Raw genomic sequence first — 16,283 nt, 5'->3', positions numbered from 1 at the left:
AAGCTGTCGCTCGAGGACGATAGGGATACCTCAGAAGCATCCATCGATGAGGCTGCAATGGCAGCCGAAATTGGATTAATAATCTGCTACACGAATTTGGGAGATTGGAATAAGGAATCAATGAAATTTCCGAGGGACATCACCCATTTGCAAGCCTATACTTAAAATTCTATTACCATTTCAAGTCAAATATAGAGACGGTCTCTCTCATTCGCTTCAATGAGAGTTGGATCCTAATCTCTTACTTAGAGCACTAGCGCTAGCGTGTTACTGAGTCGCATCTCATTGATGAGATTGTTCTTCTTTCAGCTGAGGATATGTGATAGATAATTATCGTGACTCTGGACTCGATAAATAAGGTCGAAGAAACATTTACTGCCCACATGTGAAAAAAATTATTATGTGATAGCCCAAGTTTGGCCCAGGCCCCGACCGACTATACATATATGGATTAAAAAGTATTGTGTAGGCCTCGAAACCCACCCAATCCTTTATTAATTTTATCTTCAAAAAGAATTTCCTAACTTTCCCTTTGGAGTTTTAATCTATCTAATAAAATCTACAGATTTTTTTTATATAATAAAATTGATTATTAGGCCCTTGTTATAAATGTTATTTATAAATACAAGTATTAGACCAAAATAATTTTATTAAAGATCATTCGCGCCTTACATGTTTTCTTTTATCAAGGTATTTTCCATTTTTGAAATTAAACTATACGATCCAAGAAATGCAATTTGAATATTGTCCTAATTATTTCATTTTTTTCCTGTAAAAAAAATCATTCAGTTTCCTTTTTTTTTTGTGCAAGAATCAGCATGCTAAATTTAAATTATTATAGTATAAAAACAAATTGAGTTGCATAGATTTCGAAATAAAACATTTAGGGTGTGTTTGTTTTTTAAAAAATTTTCAACTCAACTCAATTTCACTTATCTTCAATTCAACAACACAATCATTACTTATATATATATATATATATTTTTTCTTTGCTAATCTGGATATTCAGGTTTCGTCAAACTAATATTGGGGCTCCATGAACCACCGTGACACACGGAATGGCTAGTGGCTCCAAGGGGTTTAGAAATCGGAATCGGGTGGATATTTTAATTCCTCCTTAATCATTAGACCAAATTTCTTGGACTTTAAGTAATAATACACTTAACACGTGTTAGTATAGTATCTACCGGATAAACGGTGTTTGGAGGATCAATATAATATGTTTAAGCATTTGAGATTTATATCATTTTTCCGAAAATGATACGCGGACATTATTACTAGTATGCAAAGATAATTAAATGGCAAGTTGCATGACATTAGTACGATGCGAGCATTTTTGAGGATCCCTACATAACAAACATATACGGTATCGGAAAATTAAAGCCCTACTTGTTAGACGTATTATTTGCGCCCTATAAATGGCGGGAGTCTTCCCCTTCACTGAAACTTCACACACCCAATCGGACTATACTCTCTCTCTCTCTCTCTCTCTCCCTCTCTCCACTTCTCTCAAACTCTCACTAATTTCACTTCAGTCCCTGCAGAACTACTGATTCCCAAAACCTCCACTCTTCTCCCCTAAATCCTCACTCGTCTGCCCTCTCCCCGGCCGTCTGCGTCGCCTTCTCCGGTTGGCCTCCTGAATCGCTGTCCGCGGTGATAGGTCCTTCAGCTCGTGGATATCTCCATTTCTAGGGTTTTCCGGTCGACCTCAAGGATTAGGGTTTCCGCGAGAGGGGAGGGAAGTTGGAGCGTCGCCGGGGGTTTCCGATCAATGGAGGCGACGTCCGGTGTCGCCGCCACTCGCGGTGGTTCGTTGGCCATGTCTTCACCTCGGAAGGAGTGGCGTGCTGTGTCTGAGCATCAGTCTGTCCGAAAACCCGTAGACGAGGTTATAAATTTAACTGCAGCTCTTTGAATGATTGCTAGGGAAATGTAGAGGCGGGGGATGGTTTTGACTGCTGGAGCTTGGGGGGTGTTGGACTCCTGGAGCTTATATGAAGCGACTGATTCATCGGGGTAGAATTTGGGAGCTAGGGTTCCAAAATGTGAACATTTGAACGGCTCTTATGGTAGGGAAAATGATAGAAAATCAGGGATGTCTCTTGTAGCTGAAAGATTTTCTCCTTTTACATATGATTCCTCATCGATATGCGAAAAATGAAGCAAGCCTCTTAGTATAATCCCATTTGGGGAATCCATTTATTTGGTTTTTCGCAAGATCAACATGTTATTAATTTAATGAAATAGGAGATATTGTTCATATTGTTGGAGTAAGGCTCGTAATACATCATTAAACATTATTAGACTCGAGTTTTCCGTTGGAGATGATAATTCGATGCTTTAAGTAGGAGAAACCAAAATGCACTTGGGTGTAGTTGTTTTGCTGGCAGTGAGAATTACATGCGTTTACCCTTTTCTCATTCCTGCAAGTTATAATATAGTGAGTTATAGATATAGTAGAACTATTCATGGTCTTGTTATTAATTTTTGGCCTTAACTATGTTCACTCAGGAGTTGGGAAGGTCAAACTTAAGTCAATCAGATGAAAGAACTATATATGAGGTAAGAAAACCCGTGAGCTCTAAGATTCATATAATGTAAGGATGGGAGTAATGGAAATGTTCTATTGGTTATGGTTAAGGTACAGCAGGGAAGAGAACCGCTTGACGTGGACTTTTCTTCAATCACAATGGATGGAACTTCCGAGAATGACTATTTGCAGCAGCGGCTGCATGCTGTTGCAAGACAAAGGGAGGACCTCCAGCAGATGGAGATTGATCTTAGAGCTCGCATGATTGCAAGGTCCGAAATCACGAGCATCCGAAACAGCTTCGAAGCCCAAGTTAAAGAACATGCAGATGCTGTTGTCAAACTGCAGGTATATATTTCTAACCAGATCAAATCTGGAATGTGCATTATTCTGTATTTGAGATCCACTAACATCTGGAAAAATATGATGAACTATCTGAGAAAATATAGTGAATACTTATGGAAAAGAAGAAGGTGAAAATGTAGTGAATTGAATCACACTCATACCACGGTTACTAATGATTTTGGTGGTGTTCCGCGTTCACCACGCAGGGTAGATTGATCCATTACAATATTTCCTTTTCTCGGTTTCACTTAACTTTAACTCCTTAGACAATATCTTCCAATTGGAATAATTTGTTATTCCATATCAATCTTCTCCTCCAATTAGCAATAAAAACATTTTAGTGGTCAGCAGAAGGCTGCTCTTATGTGGATGTAGAGTGAACAAAAATCAATAGAGCGAATATGTTTTTCTCATTGTAACTTTGTAGAGAACTACAGAATTCTATGTCCTGTATTACTTGGATTAGGTTAGGGAGATGATGTACATGCAGTACTTGTATATTTTTGCCTAGTTGCACCAATTAGTTCCGCAGTCTCATGCTCGTCTAATATTTGAGATTGTCAACCATTAAATAATCCTCTTGGAATATCCTTGAAATCTGCAAATCATTTCATTTCTCTTAGAGGAGATAACTTTGTGTTGCAGGAGCAACTCCATGAGAAAGAGCAGATCATATGTGACTTGGAAAAGAAAATGGAAGAGAAAGATAGGGAACTTCTAGCTATCAAAAGGGACAATGAAGCGGTCAGTGGAGATCATTCCCGTTAATACTACTTCATTTTCTGGACAGTTAGATATTTACATGTCTATGTTTTTTACTTTGCATATGGCAGGCTTGGGCCAAGGAAGATCTGCTGAGAGAACAAAAGAAGGAACTAGCAACATTTCGGTGTGTCTTTTGTTTCTTCTACATCATGCTATACAATTCAAAACTTAATTGCATCATTTGTAAATCATATCAGTTGAATCTCTATACTAGCACACATTTTAGTTCTATAATGTTGGGTCTTTCATTGAATGAGGAAACCAGCTTCCTTACTGGTGCATGGACTCTCTTTTTTGGCCATCGAGTCCATCATTTTTATTGTTTTCTATGAGATTAACATTACTTGGATTATGTGATCCTGGATGAATCAATACATATGCTTCCTCTCCCCCGCAGAAGAGAGCGTGACCATTCCGAAGCTGAGAGACTTCAGCACATAAAGCAGATACATGACCTTCAAGAACATCTTCAAGATAAGGAGCGGCAACTTATTGAGATGCAAGATCAGGTGCTTCCTCTCTCTCTCTCTTTTTTTTGGTTATTTATTTTAATAATTAATGATACTCATCTATGGTCCTGTTGAGCTGGTATTAGATAAAACTTGGTTACACGCTATTTAACTTAATGATGCTGAGGCAATGGAATCAGCTGTCTTGACAGACTCGTTCTTTTTGACCAAATGAGAAGTTATCAGCATATGTACTATTAGATGATTGCCTAAGTTTGAGAGTAACATCTTTTATTTGGTATCTGATTTTCCAGCATAGAGTTGCTCAAGAAACTATCATCTATAAGGATGAGCAATTGAGGGAGGCCCAAGCATGGATTGCTCGTGTTCAAGAGATGGACGCATTGCAATCCCATTCCTTGCAGGCTGAACTGAGAGAACGCAATGAACAATATAATCAGCTCTGGCTCGGTTGGCAAAGACAGGTTCCTGCATCTCTTGGATTCCTTTGCACTTTTGGTTGCGTATGAAATATTATGTCTGTGCTTTCAATTGCACTATCTAACATGCTTGCGTCATTTCATTTTTCCGATTACTTTGTGGTTAATCACATAATACACTGACTAGCTTTCCACTGCCAATCTCAGTTTATAGAGATGGAGAGATTCCATTTGCATACAATACAGCAGCTTCAACTAGAGCTGGCTGAATCGAAGGAGAGAAGTGGGTCCTATACTAGTGAGTCACGTGTACCACCAGTAAATTCAAAGGAGGCTTCTCAGTTTGGGCAGAAAGATGGAACTCAACTGGATGCAAATGGATCTAGTAGACAATCTGTGGGACTTTCAAATGGCAATTCAGACAATTCTTCTATTGCGTCAAATGGGAATGCGGTAAAATGCCTTTGTTTATCTTATCTTCATCTAAATTTCTTTTGAGTTTTCTTGTTTCTTTAGCATCAATCTTTAAGTGGTCATTGCTGTAGGGTGAGCATGTTGCTGGTCTCCCATTAGCGTCATCATCTCTTCTTGCATTACCAGCCTACGTTCCACCTGGACAGGTGACGGCTGTCCATCCATTTGTCATGCATCATAACGTACCTCAAACCCATGTGGGCCATTATCAAACAATACAACCAGCTTCAGCAATTCAAGAATGGCAGAATGCACAGGTAAGGAAATACTTGCCATAAATTTTTTTTTCTTGGATTTTTTAGTGGTACATGATTTGGGCTCTAATAATTGTTCAACTTTCCTTTTTGTGTCATCTTCAGGGTGTATCTGAAGGTTCCCAGCTTTCCAACCATAGTCAACTCCCGCAGACCCAAGGTGATCAGAATCCATTGAGCTCGGAGTTGAAGTATGACTATCAAATTGCTGCTAATGGACAAACTCCTCAGAGAGAATTTATGGATGTTCATATCGGCGGAGATATGGAGCTCAATTCTGTTAATCATTCAGTTGCTGGGGAGCGACAGGTCTTTTACTGCCCAAGAGCATGCTTGACTTAGCTGCAACTTTTGATACCACAACTGTTGCTTGACCCCCTTTTATGTCTCTCATGACACTGCATATTCTTCTGCCTAGGTTCTTGAGTCAATTGAGAAAAATCACCTGGTATCCAAGCCCGAGCAGATCCTCCAACATATTTCTTCTCAATTTCGCGATTCTCTAAGTCTGCATCAACATCAGCAAACTGATAATACTAAGGTCTGGTTGCATGTTTTCTCTGGCTTTATTCTCCAAGGATGTGTAGTTTGCCATCTTTTGCTAGTGGCTTGAGTCAGAATGGATGTTTGTTCTATATTCTAATCCTCCCTGATTAAAACTGGAGCAGGAGCAGGGTGCTTTAAGTTTGACTGGTTATGAAGCAGATAGCCAAGGAGTAATCGCAGATCAACCCAGTTCCAATGTTGATATATCACCCCCCATTACTACAGTCAATACTGAAACTAGTGCTATGGATTCTACTGGGTCAGCCTTATCTGAGCCATTCATCTCCGGCAGGCAGACTAATGTGATGGCTGCTGCCGCAAAGACTCCAGAGCCTAATCTTCTTGATGAAAGATCCCTTTTGGCTTGCATTGTTCGCACAATTCCTGCTGGTGGCAGAATCCGTATCAGTTCAACAGTTAGTGCTTCTGATTTGATTAATCTCAAAAGAGTTACATGTAGTGCTTGATTGTTCATGTCTTCTGAACTTGGCCTTTATGATGACTTCAGCTACCGAATAGGTTGGGCAAGATGCTTTCTCCATTGCACTGGCACGACTACAAGAAGAAGTACGGGAAACTTGATGACTTTGTGGCTAGTCATCCTGAAGTATGCTTCACATTCTGGATGCTATTCATTCTGGACATTTTGTTGTAGGTTTGATTTTATCTGACTTAAAAATAATCTTAAATATGCCATTTCAGTATTTTGTGATCGAGGGAGACATCATTCAACTGCGAGAAGGTGCACAGGAGATGATAGCTGCTGCAGCGGCCATTGCAAAAGTTGCTGGTGCAGCTGCGGCCTCTGCTCCCCATTCATCGGTCTTGTCTTCTGTAGCTGTTACTCCAGTGGCACAGTCTTACCGCCCCAAAAGCGGTTCTTCCATGGACGGCAAGGATGTGGCTCCGCCATCTGTAGACAGTAATCCTCCTACCTCGCAGCTTTTATCAGCTCAGAATCAGCATCTCAACGGCCTTTATTTCGGCTCTGCTGGAGGGCCCAATGTAAAGATTCTGAGCAAGTCTAAGAATCCTACTGATTCCAATGGTCTGGGACTACAATCTGCATCTGCCTCGATTGGTAATGGGGCGAATCTCAGCAGTGGTGGCCAGAGTAAAGGAGTGTCTAATGGGAGACCTGTCCCAAGTTTTGCTGGGAAACCTCAGGGCAGGTGATAACACTCATCCAGAAGCAAAATCATTTTCAGGATATTCATCTAATATTTGCTCTGTCTGCATATGCTTACCCTAATTCCGTTTTATATTCCACTGACAGGATGACTGGTCCTGTCTCCACTTCAAGGAGATAAGTAAGTTTTTCTGTTTTTCATAACTATTTATGTTTCCAACATAAAATTTGCTGATCTTGTTCCATCATCTCTTATGGTCTTGGTTGGCACGAGGGGAGGGCATCCCCTCGGGAGTTATCACTATCTCATGCCACAGGGGCCGCAACCACAAGTACTATACAAGATTTTGAGCACGAACTTTTCTGAGAGGGTTTGCTTTTTCGCTTTGTCCAATTGGTTTTGCAGGACAAACTCGGGTTGCTATTTACTTCCGCAGCAAGGTATACAAGCAGCATTCAAACACATTTGGGGGATATTTAGAACTTCACGGAAAAGGAAGACTTAATTCTTTCGCAATGGGATTTCGATTTGCCAGGGCAATTTCTGCGTCCAACATTGGAATGACCTGCTGATTTGCGTTTTCTTCCTTTTTTTATCTTTTATTTTTCGACTTTTTTTTTTTTGGGTCTTTTATGGGTTTCCGGTTTCATGAGTTGAAGTAACTCTATTTTCGGAATGCATCAAACAAAGTTAGTCACTTGGACAAAGATGGGCCGTAAAATTTATGCGTATAAAGCCGCTTCTCGGTGAATCAAATGGATTGGCCTTTTGTTGTCATGCTCTCTGCGTATTTGCCCGATTTAATTTTCAAAGCTTGGATTGCCATTTGCCATTTCCTATGATAGATGCCATCTAAACAATCTTACGGGGTATATGTCCGACCCCTCGCCTGATAGCGGAGAACAGGAAATTCGAATAAAATATAACGTGAGATTGCGTGTCAAGTTACTTGCAAAGCCAATGATATATCAGCTGCTCTTGTCGGGGCAAAGTCACAATCTGAGAGAAGGAAACGACGACGCTGAGGAGTCAACGAAGGAAGTCCTAAACCGAGCGGTTCTTCCTCAGGACGGGGCGTTCTGTCTAATTTGGAGTAACGGGCGAAGAAAGGGCATTTCAAACGACATCGTTTTGGCTCCTAAGAAAAGAGGCAAAACTGGGCAGGGGGCCAGTGGGGAGCTTCCTCAGGTTGGGCGGACCTGTGGGGAGGAAATATCAATCAACGGACGAGAAGCGAGAGAGAGCGAGAGCGAGAGCGAGAATGGGATACGTACTGAGGGTGAGAATGGCTTCGTTCTTCGCCGGAGCTGCCACGGCGTCGTTCATCGGCCTCTACATCCTCCACAACGACTACAAGGTCGCCCACCAATCCGTCTCCCATCAGGTAACCCCCCGCCGATCCTCCCACTAGGGTTTCCTCCAATTTTCCAGCTGCATGCATCTTTGAGGTATCGTTCTTTTGTTCGGAATCGAGTCTTGGTGGAGCTGTTCGTAGCTATCTGATGGAATAGAATTTTGAGATGCGAATAATTGGTCTCTGCAACTAATCGATTATGGAAAAGATCTGTGTTTGTTGTATTTCTTGATCTTCTGTGCTCCATTTTGCGTGGCAGTGCCATATGCAATTTGTTGAAGTTGCATTTCCATGATCTGCGTTGGCTAGCAAATTGAATCAATCATTCTCAAGAATTTCTGGTGGCATTTTTCGTCTGATATATTCCCAGCTTAGAATTGCACTCATTACTGGTGCTTGTATGTTAGTCATTAAAAAAATATGCCATCACCCAAAAAAACAAAAAAGAAGAGTGTCATTACCTGATGGTGGAAATATTTGCTCCGCACTCAATGATCTTGGAGAAATGCAGCTTGGGCGTTGTTCTTTTGTTATTTGCATTTCTCTGTGGGTTGGTGGAAGGGTTCAGCGCGGACATTTTAATCAATGCATGAATTTGCAGTCCGAGAAATGGGCGTTTTTAAATAAAGTGAGAAAGCACAATATAAGAAATGTAAGCGCAAGCTGCAGCAGTCGGGTTGTTTCAAATCCAGAGCACCTCTGGATCTCTGCTCTTATTCTCGCGGCATATTTCTTTCCCTTATGATCTTGTAGCTCTCTCTGCATCTTGTGGGACCATGGTTTAGGTTCTGCTCTATTTCAGCAACTTTCAGCTAACGCCTCCTTCATTTTAATGGTCATTTGTCCCATTTTCCTCTTCCCTTCAGCCAAGAAAGGATTTTGATTTGTGGACTTGCCTTGCATTTTATTGCTAGTAGTAGTGCAAAGAGAGCATTATGGTGCAAGCCGAAGTTATGTGTCCTAAGAGTGTTCAAAAGGATTGTTTTGCTCTAGTGCGAACTTGGATGGTGCCTTGTTCTCTCATGGTTTTGACTTGGTTATTCTGCTGACCATGTTTTGTGTATAGCTCTGAGCATCTCTTCCTTTATCAATTGAATGATGGGACTATTGTGCTTTTTTAGTTCCGTGGAATCACCCATAGACCTCATGTGATCAATGAGTAGCGTAGACTGGAGGAACCCATGTTATGCTCTTCTTATAGTTATCGTGTCCATTCTTCTTCCTTGCAGATGAAAGGACTCCACGATTCACTGGACAGACGAATTGCAGCTCTGGAGAAGTTGAAGCAAGCTGAGGCTTCACAACCTACTGAATTAACCGAGTAGAGTTCTTATATGGTGGAATGTCTCTGCTGGACTTCTTTTTCCGTCCAATGAACTGTGATGCCAGTTGCTTTGTAGTCCCAGAAGTTGAGAAGAATAATCTCTACTACTCGACCTGTTTTTGTTATTGTATTATCGAGATCCTTGATGCCCCTTTACCTCGGATAACACAAATATTTCACAAGGATATGTTGGATTGTCCTTTGTTCATGAAATTTCATTTTCTAAGCTCTTTTATGCTATTCTTAGGCCGATGATTGAAGATCAAGTACAGCCAATTTAGTAATGGACCCGCTATGCCATGTTCATGAGAAACATCAAACGAAGCATCAAAGGGGCCTGTATGCTAAAAGACAAGCCCAGCATCTCAACTACGAAGTTCGTCCGTTCTTTTTTCTTTCCCTCTATGACAATTAATAATGTGGATTGGTTCAAGCGGTTCGGCGTATGATCTACTTTAGTAAGGTTTTGAATTCGATTCATTGTGAATATAGAAAATTTATGACGAGAGAACTTTTCCTCTTAATTGATCGATTGGTTTGACTGGATTAGTCGGGACTTAATTGGGTTTCGGATTTAAAAAGAAAAAAAAGGAAAAAAAAAACACAGAGATTGGATTTGATTGGCAAGCCTTAATTGGGTCGAGAAAATTCACTAACTTCTCAAACTTTCTACACTCATCTCTACTCTTCCCCCTTCTTCTTCTCCCTTCCCATCTCCTTCTATATATGGACATCCTCGTCCCTTAATTTCCTAACATCGAAAGTTCAACAAGTATAGTTAAGGAGTCAATCTCAGGAGCTGAGAAAAACGTTTCCTGTTTTCTTTGTCTTTTTTTGTTTTGAAAACTTCTTACAATGGCTTCTTCTACTTCGGCACTTGCTTGGTCCACTCCCTCGTCTGCACTGATCACCGGCAAGCCGAGAGGGTCCAGCACAGCTACTCCCCCAAGCTTCGTTAGCTTGCCGTCACGGAGATTCTGCAGTGTGAGAGCTGAAGCTCAGGGTGAGAGCAGCAAGGACACATCCGTGGACGTTCACCACGTGGGCAAGGGTGGCAGCAGCAATCAGGGGATGAAGTCCGTCGAGAGGAGGCCTCGACGTTTGGGAATGGACATCTCGCCTTTCGGTAAGTCTTTAATAATGCCATTGCCATCCTGTTCATCCTGGTGATCCAGAGTTGTGAAGGATCTGCACAAAAGTCAAAGTTCGATTCCTTCCATGATTCGATTCATAGAATGCACGCTGCTGCATCGAGTTAGATATATGCATAACAAAGTTCTGGATTAGAACTCTTAAAAACTGATATACGTACTGTCTCACTAAAAACACTGAATGTTCTTTCCATCATGCAGGCGTGCTGGATCCGCTGTCCCCTATGAGGACGATGCGTCAGATGCTCGACACGATGGACCGCCTCTTTGAGGACGCGATGACATTCCCAGGCAGCAGGACTCGGGCAGGCGGGGAAGTCCGCGCTCCGTGGGACATCTATGATGACGAGCACGAGATCAAGATGAGGTTTGACATGCCCGGCCTCTCAAAAGAGGACGTGAGGGTCTCCGTGGAGGATGATGTCCTCATAATCAGAGGAGAGCACAAGAAGGAAGAAGGAGATGGCGGGAAGGAGAAGGAAGGCAGCGACTCTTGGTGGGGCCGGAGCTACAGCTCATACGACACTCGGCTCCAGCTGCCCGATAACTGCGAAAAGGATAAGGTCCAGGCGGAGCTGAAGAACGGAGTCTTGTACATAACCATCCCAAAGACTAGGGCCGAGAAGAAGGTGGTCGATGTGCGAGTTCAGTGATGGGCTTAAGTTCTAAATAAGAGTTAAAAGGCTTGCTTGCTTCTTTCTTTTTTTTTTTTTTGGGTACCTTCCCCCTCGGCAATAAAATAATAACGTGCTTTCAAATTAGATATTTTCCCTCTCAATAACTGATGACATCTCCTCAACAAAATAATAAAATATGGTAATTACCATAATTTAATAAAATATATATGAGTATATAAAGCACCCTCATGTAAACATCCAAACTACTGGCAGAGCAGAACCAATTACAAAACAATAAAAGTGAATGGAATTTGAATCCAGGCATGATCTAAATTGCATCAACCAGCAACATGAATAGGTCGAACATTCACTCGGTACCCTTCTTGTCTCTACAAGCTTAATGAACAAAATGTTCAAGTGACCTGTCTGAATTTCAACAAGGTCCCGAAAGCTGAGATGCAAAATGACAGAGTACAATGAGACCCCGTTCGGACTTTACGCCATACTCATAAATTGCGACTCTGAAGACCTGTGCAAGTATTGTCTAGAATAGTACTCTATATATAGTCTCTATATATATTTATATATATGATAATGGGCAGCGAGGATCATCCCGGACCATGCTGAATGGGATCATAGCTTAGTGGACTGGAGAGCGAGGCATGCGAGTCCTGACTGGTGTCTTTGAAGGGCTTACCCTGCACATACGAGGAATGCCAGACAAATTACTATATAAGCTCAGCTGGGAAAATTCAGTAAGCCTGTTTGAAACTGCTGCGATATCAGATTCTTAGGGGGGGAAAAACTAGCTTGAGAAGGTGGGACTTTGATGAGGCAGCATACTGACCTAATTGGCAGCGTTCCCAGGACTGCTCCACTGCAGCCGAGGGCGAGAATTGCACTTTCAGCCTGCAAAAGGTTCACAAGGGAACAATTTTTAGCCTCTCTTAATTGCTGATTAATTAGAAAAAAAAAAACCATAACAATGGGATAGTCCAATCAGTTCTCTTAGACGCAATGAATATAAATATTAAAGGCATAACCACACATGGTTCATCACAACTTAAGTAGATGTTTCGCACCTATAGACTTGTCTTTGACTCAATGGGACACTTGAGTTATTTTGTTTCTGATACACTTTCTCGAAATTGTTGACTTATGACTCTGCAAGAACCTCGGAATTTGGTACCATTGACCTCATGGACCAAGTGGATGAGGTCCGACGTTAATGGGAAAACAAGGACGGGCCTCTCTTTAAACTGTGTGCAAGTTGCTCCGGGAAACATTAACAAGGTGTCACTGGATAATGATTAACAATGACGATAGGACCACATGCCACTTCTCACCTTTCATACATGGGCATTTTTGGAACATTCTGTACCATCCTATGAGCAACTCTCAGCAATACCAATCATCACAGGAGGCCCAGACAGGAAAGGCTACTTATTAGAACCAAAAGAGACAGCGACACTAAGGAATGCAAGAAAAGCGTGCAGCTAAGACGCATTTAGAAACTCATGAATGGAACCCTACAAATGTGGTCATATTCTAGATTTAGTTTCCTATGCCATTATGCAACTCAAATAATGGAACAAGTTTACAATGTATTGTCCAGGTCAGACTTTGACAGATGAATGAGATTTCCTGAGAGGAGATGACAAAAATATAAATATAAGCTTCAATGTTTAAGTAGCTGCTGAAACACTATATGGTAGACCTAAGATCATCACTCCGATAAAACATGGCACTGGGTTTCTTCGACAATAGTTGACAGCCAAAACTTGAAAATGATTGAAATGCAAGAGAGAACTTCCTTTGGTAATTAACGATTATTGAAGAGGAGCGAAAACAAGAAGAGAAGATTGTGTCTAAATAGAAACAGAAATTCAGAGTGATCCATCTACACAGTACCAAAGAGGACCACAAGAAAACAGTACAAAGATCATAGACATATACCATCACAAACTCGACAAAAGCAATGCGAGTCGAATGGTGATAATCTCCGAGTAGCCTCAGGCGCCGAACCTGTGAAACATTAAAATTGTTTTTGTAGATCAAGTTTCCAGGCAAGATCAGAAGTTGAATATGCCATATCAACAGTTACCTCTCCACACAGTGATTCAAAGAAGATCTTGACCTCTAACTGGGTAATCTGAAACAAGGCCAACCAAAAATTTCCATGAGGATTTCTGTCATAAATGAGATCCACAGAATCACACGAATGAGGGGTGTACATATTCCACAAATACCTTCTTATCGATGTTTGTACAGTAAACAGTTCTCGAGCACATCTCACGCTCATCATCAGACTGAAAGTTATGGGGAAAAAAAATTGAAATCTTATCACTTATAGCAGAAATCAGTCACTTAAATACAATCACATATACATTTACAGAATCTCATAACGTAATATGACTGCAGCTCTCACCCTTGGCAAATAAGTTGGATTGACTGGGGCAATTGCAGTCTTAGAAGGCATCACCCTCAGAGGGTAGTACCCTAGAATCGTTCCTGCCAAACTCAAAGCAGCCCTTGCAGCCTCTGCAAGCAGCAATCAAACCCATCAGAAAGAATTTCTTGTTCTTTCCTTGCAGCCAGGACTATAAGAACTCTCAAGCTCAAATGGGAAGTACAGATTCACGATGACAATGTTACCTTCATCAGTGAACTCAATAAAAGCAAAACGGAGACAAGAATTAGGATCTCCGCACACACGACAGTCAACAACCTTCATCAGAAGAAGGATGATCCGTTGGTAATATGAACCAAAGCAACAAAAGATGGACTGTCAAACAATGCACTTATTAGTGAAGGCGAGTAGTTTTACCTGCCCGCAACTATTAAACAGAGCAGCGAGTTGTTCCTCCGTCACCTACATCACGGTAAAAGACATCCACATTACTAATTTCCAAACGAACATCTAAGTACTGCAAGCAAGATATGAGATCCTTCGCTTTACCTGTTGATCAATGTCAGAAACATAAACAGTCCTCCTGATTACCTCCTCCCGCTGTGCCATACCAGTCCTGGTGTTCATCCTTCTCTTGCCACCATGGTTGTAGTTATTCTTCTTCTGAACAATCACAAAACATGACCAATCCATCAAAACAAGAGACTGATCGAACAAAGAGCAAATAATCAAGCACAAATAGAAGGTACAGAACGACTTTCAGATTGCCCCTTCTCCACCAGATAATCTCAGAAACCATTACCGATCATACAACTCTACAAGAAAATAAATGCTAACGAAACCCCCACGAAGCAGAATAAATAAATAGACAAACAAAACAGAAGCCAAGCTGCAGACATACCCTTCTTGGTGTAAGTCCATTAACGCTGGCAACATCAGGGTGCACTACAAAATTGTTAGCATATCCGAACCCCAGATCACCGTTAGTCATGTATCCATAATTACTACCGTTGTTGCTGTTATAAACAAGAGAAGGGGGCACAAATTCCTCTGCCATTGGGTTCAGTTTGGACAGAATATCAGCCAAATCCCCGATGTCACTGGACTTGAGACCGTTCACCAGAATCTGCTGACCCTTCTTGTCGAACCCATTTCTCATCTGACCCACCTGAGCTCCGCCGTTCACTGGGGTCTCCAGCTTATTAGTCTCATGGTCAAAATTGGAGCTGGGAGGGGTTTTAACGGCCTGATCATTCCTGGGTTTTGGCTTCTCGAGACCGTTCGGTGGGTTGCCGTTGTTAGAGTCCAAGTTTTGACTGGATGAGCCGATCTTGACCCCAGCATTTTCTGCGACCGCCATGAAGGACAGGGAGAGCTTCGAACCAAAAGAAGGACCGATCGTTCCGCTGAATCTGCCCCGCAAAAATCGAAACTTTAATTTTTATTTTTTCATGATGAAACATAAGAGTGATTAGTGATCAGATTCCGAAGAAGACATTTCAGAGGGCGGAGCTACTCACCTACAGCAATTCCATTGGCCTAGAGCCAAAACCCACCTCGCGATCGCTCAGTTAACGGTGAGAACGAAGAAAGTCTTGGGGGGAAATCTGAGCTGTGGGGCGGTTGATGGGGGAAAATTAGGCGGGAATGATATCCCGGCACGGGTTCTTGCTTTTTTATGGCAATTTCATCTGCGTGCTCTCTCTCTCTGTTACCCAGTGATGATCATATAGGGCAGTAGATAAAGGAAGAGTCGGAGAGAGAGAGAGAGAGAGAGAGAGAGAGAGAGAGAGGAGAGAGAAAGGGGGGGGTTCTTCTCTTCCTCTTCGGATCGTCCGTTTGCAGGGCAGAGAGAGGCTCTTTTGGAGCTTTCCTTTCACATTGTCCCAGAAGGGATGATGATGATGATGATGATGATGCACAGCAACTTAAAACCATGTCAAAGTAAAATAAAATAAAATAAAATAAAAATATATATATATATATATAATATTATGTAAATGGATAATAATAAAAAAATTATAATGACTTACCTAAATTAGTTTTCTGGCCTGAGAAGGACCTGCCAAACCTTGAAATGATTTTACCTTCTCCCTCCAAACCCTACTGCCCCCCTTCTTTATTTCCCTACCATTTTCTATAGGAGTAGGATTGTCCTACCAAAAGAATATATATATATATATATACATACATTTATATATATAAATATAATTTCAAGCAAAAAAAACATATAAATAAAATTAGCAGGCAAAATGGACATCCGTAAAGTACCAGAATACATGTTACAATAAAATTGAGAGAGTCGATCAATGTCTGAATTGTCCATGTATTATGTATCCAATAATATAAAACAATGGAAGTGAAAGAGGAAGACAACCATTCTATGTTTGATAAACTGTACTAAATTACAGTATAGGCATGGTTTGCTCTTATCATTATTAGCTTTAAACAAGCAACGTGAAATACGGGGAATGTCACGTTTCGTGCACGA

At 41.3% G+C, this 16,283-nt stretch overlaps 4 protein-coding genes across 9 annotated transcripts; 3 read left to right on the top strand and 1 right to left on the bottom strand.

Moving 5' to 3' along the window:
• Positions 1 to 1,439: 1,439 nt before the first annotated feature.
• Positions 1,440 to 7,713, top strand: LOC116197000. 6 transcript variants are annotated; one of them, XM_031526987.1, is made up of 16 exons: positions 1,440 to 1,891; positions 2,515 to 2,565; positions 2,645 to 2,881; positions 3,524 to 3,622; positions 3,712 to 3,767; positions 4,041 to 4,152; positions 4,407 to 4,577; positions 4,740 to 4,985; positions 5,153 to 5,263; positions 5,366 to 5,569; positions 5,679 to 5,801; positions 5,935 to 6,222; positions 6,315 to 6,413; positions 6,509 to 6,978; positions 7,083 to 7,116; positions 7,342 to 7,713. In XM_031526987.1, exons 1-15 carry the CDS (start codon positions 1,775 to 1,777, stop codon positions 7,114 to 7,116), a joined length of 2,418 nt encoding a protein of 805 aa, XP_031382847.1. In that variant the 5' UTR covers positions 1,440 to 1,774; the 3' UTR covers positions 7,342 to 7,713. The 6 variants fall into 6 exon arrangements, with proteins under 6 accessions (XP_031382847.1, XP_031382846.1, XP_031382844.1 ...); XM_031526986.1 differs by having other exon boundaries at positions 1,441 to 1,891; positions 5,929 to 6,222; XM_031526984.1 differs by having other exon boundaries at positions 1,441 to 1,891; positions 5,078 to 5,263.
• A 381-nt stretch (positions 7,714 to 8,094) lies between these two features.
• On the top strand, positions 8,095 to 9,854 carry LOC116197004. The gene is made up of 2 exons (XM_031526990.1): positions 8,095 to 8,320; positions 9,520 to 9,854. The coding sequence occupies exons 1-2, from the start codon at positions 8,198 to 8,200 to the stop codon at positions 9,613 to 9,615; spliced, it is 219 nt and encodes a 72-aa protein (XP_031382850.1). The 5' UTR covers positions 8,095 to 8,197; the 3' UTR covers positions 9,616 to 9,854.
• Positions 9,855 to 10,285: 431 nt separating this feature from the next.
• LOC116197002 (small heat shock protein, chloroplastic) lies at positions 10,286 to 11,528 on the top strand. Its single transcript, XM_031526989.1, has 2 exons — positions 10,286 to 10,740; positions 10,967 to 11,528. Exons 1-2 carry the CDS (start codon positions 10,470 to 10,472, stop codon positions 11,416 to 11,418), a joined length of 723 nt encoding a protein of 240 aa, XP_031382849.1. The 5' UTR covers positions 10,286 to 10,469; the 3' UTR covers positions 11,419 to 11,528.
• A 126-nt stretch (positions 11,529 to 11,654) lies between these two features.
• LOC116197001 (polyadenylate-binding protein-interacting protein 10-like) lies at positions 11,655 to 15,655 on the bottom strand. The gene is made up of 11 exons (XM_031526988.1): positions 15,313 to 15,655; positions 14,694 to 15,204; positions 14,342 to 14,455; positions 14,210 to 14,254; positions 14,038 to 14,110; positions 13,811 to 13,923; positions 13,632 to 13,691; positions 13,487 to 13,534; positions 13,339 to 13,407; positions 12,230 to 12,291; positions 11,655 to 12,080 (listed from the first exon to the last, which is right to left on the bottom strand). The coding sequence occupies exons 2-11, from the start codon at positions 15,150 to 15,152 to the stop codon at positions 12,023 to 12,025; spliced, it is 1,101 nt and encodes a 366-aa protein (XP_031382848.1). The 5' UTR covers positions 15,153 to 15,204; positions 15,313 to 15,655; the 3' UTR covers positions 11,655 to 12,022.
• Between the last annotated feature and the right edge of the window lie 628 nt (positions 15,656 to 16,283).

Source organism: Punica granatum, chromosome 2 (genome assembly GCF_007655135.1).
Source record: "Punica granatum isolate Tunisia-2019 chromosome 2, ASM765513v2, whole genome shotgun sequence".
In the NCBI taxonomy this organism is placed as follows: Eukaryota; Viridiplantae; Streptophyta; class Magnoliopsida; order Myrtales; family Lythraceae; genus Punica; species Punica granatum.
The sequence above is the reverse complement of the archived record's forward strand: the minus strand, read 5'-3'. Positions and strand labels throughout refer to the sequence as shown.

Coding starts and splice junctions, on each gene's coding strand:
- LOC116197000 (XM_031526982.1), top strand. CDS start 1,775: ATGGAGGCGACGTCCGGTGTCGCCGCCACTCGCGGTGGTTCGTTGGCC. Junction 5,264..5,365: donor AAGAATGGCAGAATGCACAG/GTAAGGAAATAC, acceptor TGTCATCTTCAG/GGTGTATCTGAAGGTTCCCA. Junction 6,979..7,082: donor GCTGGGAAACCTCAGGGCAG/GTGATAACACTC, acceptor TTCCACTGACAG/GATGACTGGTCCTGTCTCCA.
- LOC116197004 (XM_031526990.1), top strand. CDS start 8,198: ATGGGATACGTACTGAGGGTGAGAATGGCTTCGTTCTTCGCCGGAGCT. Junction 8,321..9,519: donor ACCAATCCGTCTCCCATCAG/GTAACCCCCCGC, acceptor TCTTCCTTGCAG/ATGAAAGGACTCCACGATTC.
- LOC116197002 (XM_031526989.1), top strand. CDS start 10,470: ATGGCTTCTTCTACTTCGGCACTTGCTTGGTCCACTCCCTCGTCTGCA. Junction 10,741..10,966: donor AATGGACATCTCGCCTTTCG/GTAAGTCTTTAA, acceptor TCCATCATGCAG/GCGTGCTGGATCCGCTGTCC.
- LOC116197001 (XM_031526988.1), bottom strand. CDS start 15,152: ATGGCGGTCGCAGAAAATGCTGGGGTCAAGATCGGCTCATCCAGTCAA. Junction 13,408..13,486: donor TTGAATCACTGTGTGGAGAG/GTAACTGTTGAT, acceptor AATGTTTCACAG/GTTCGGCGCCTGAGGCTACT. Junction 12,081..12,229: donor CTGGGAACGCTGCCAATTAG/GTCAGTATGCTG, acceptor TCGTATGTGCAG/GGTAAGCCCTTCAAAGACAC.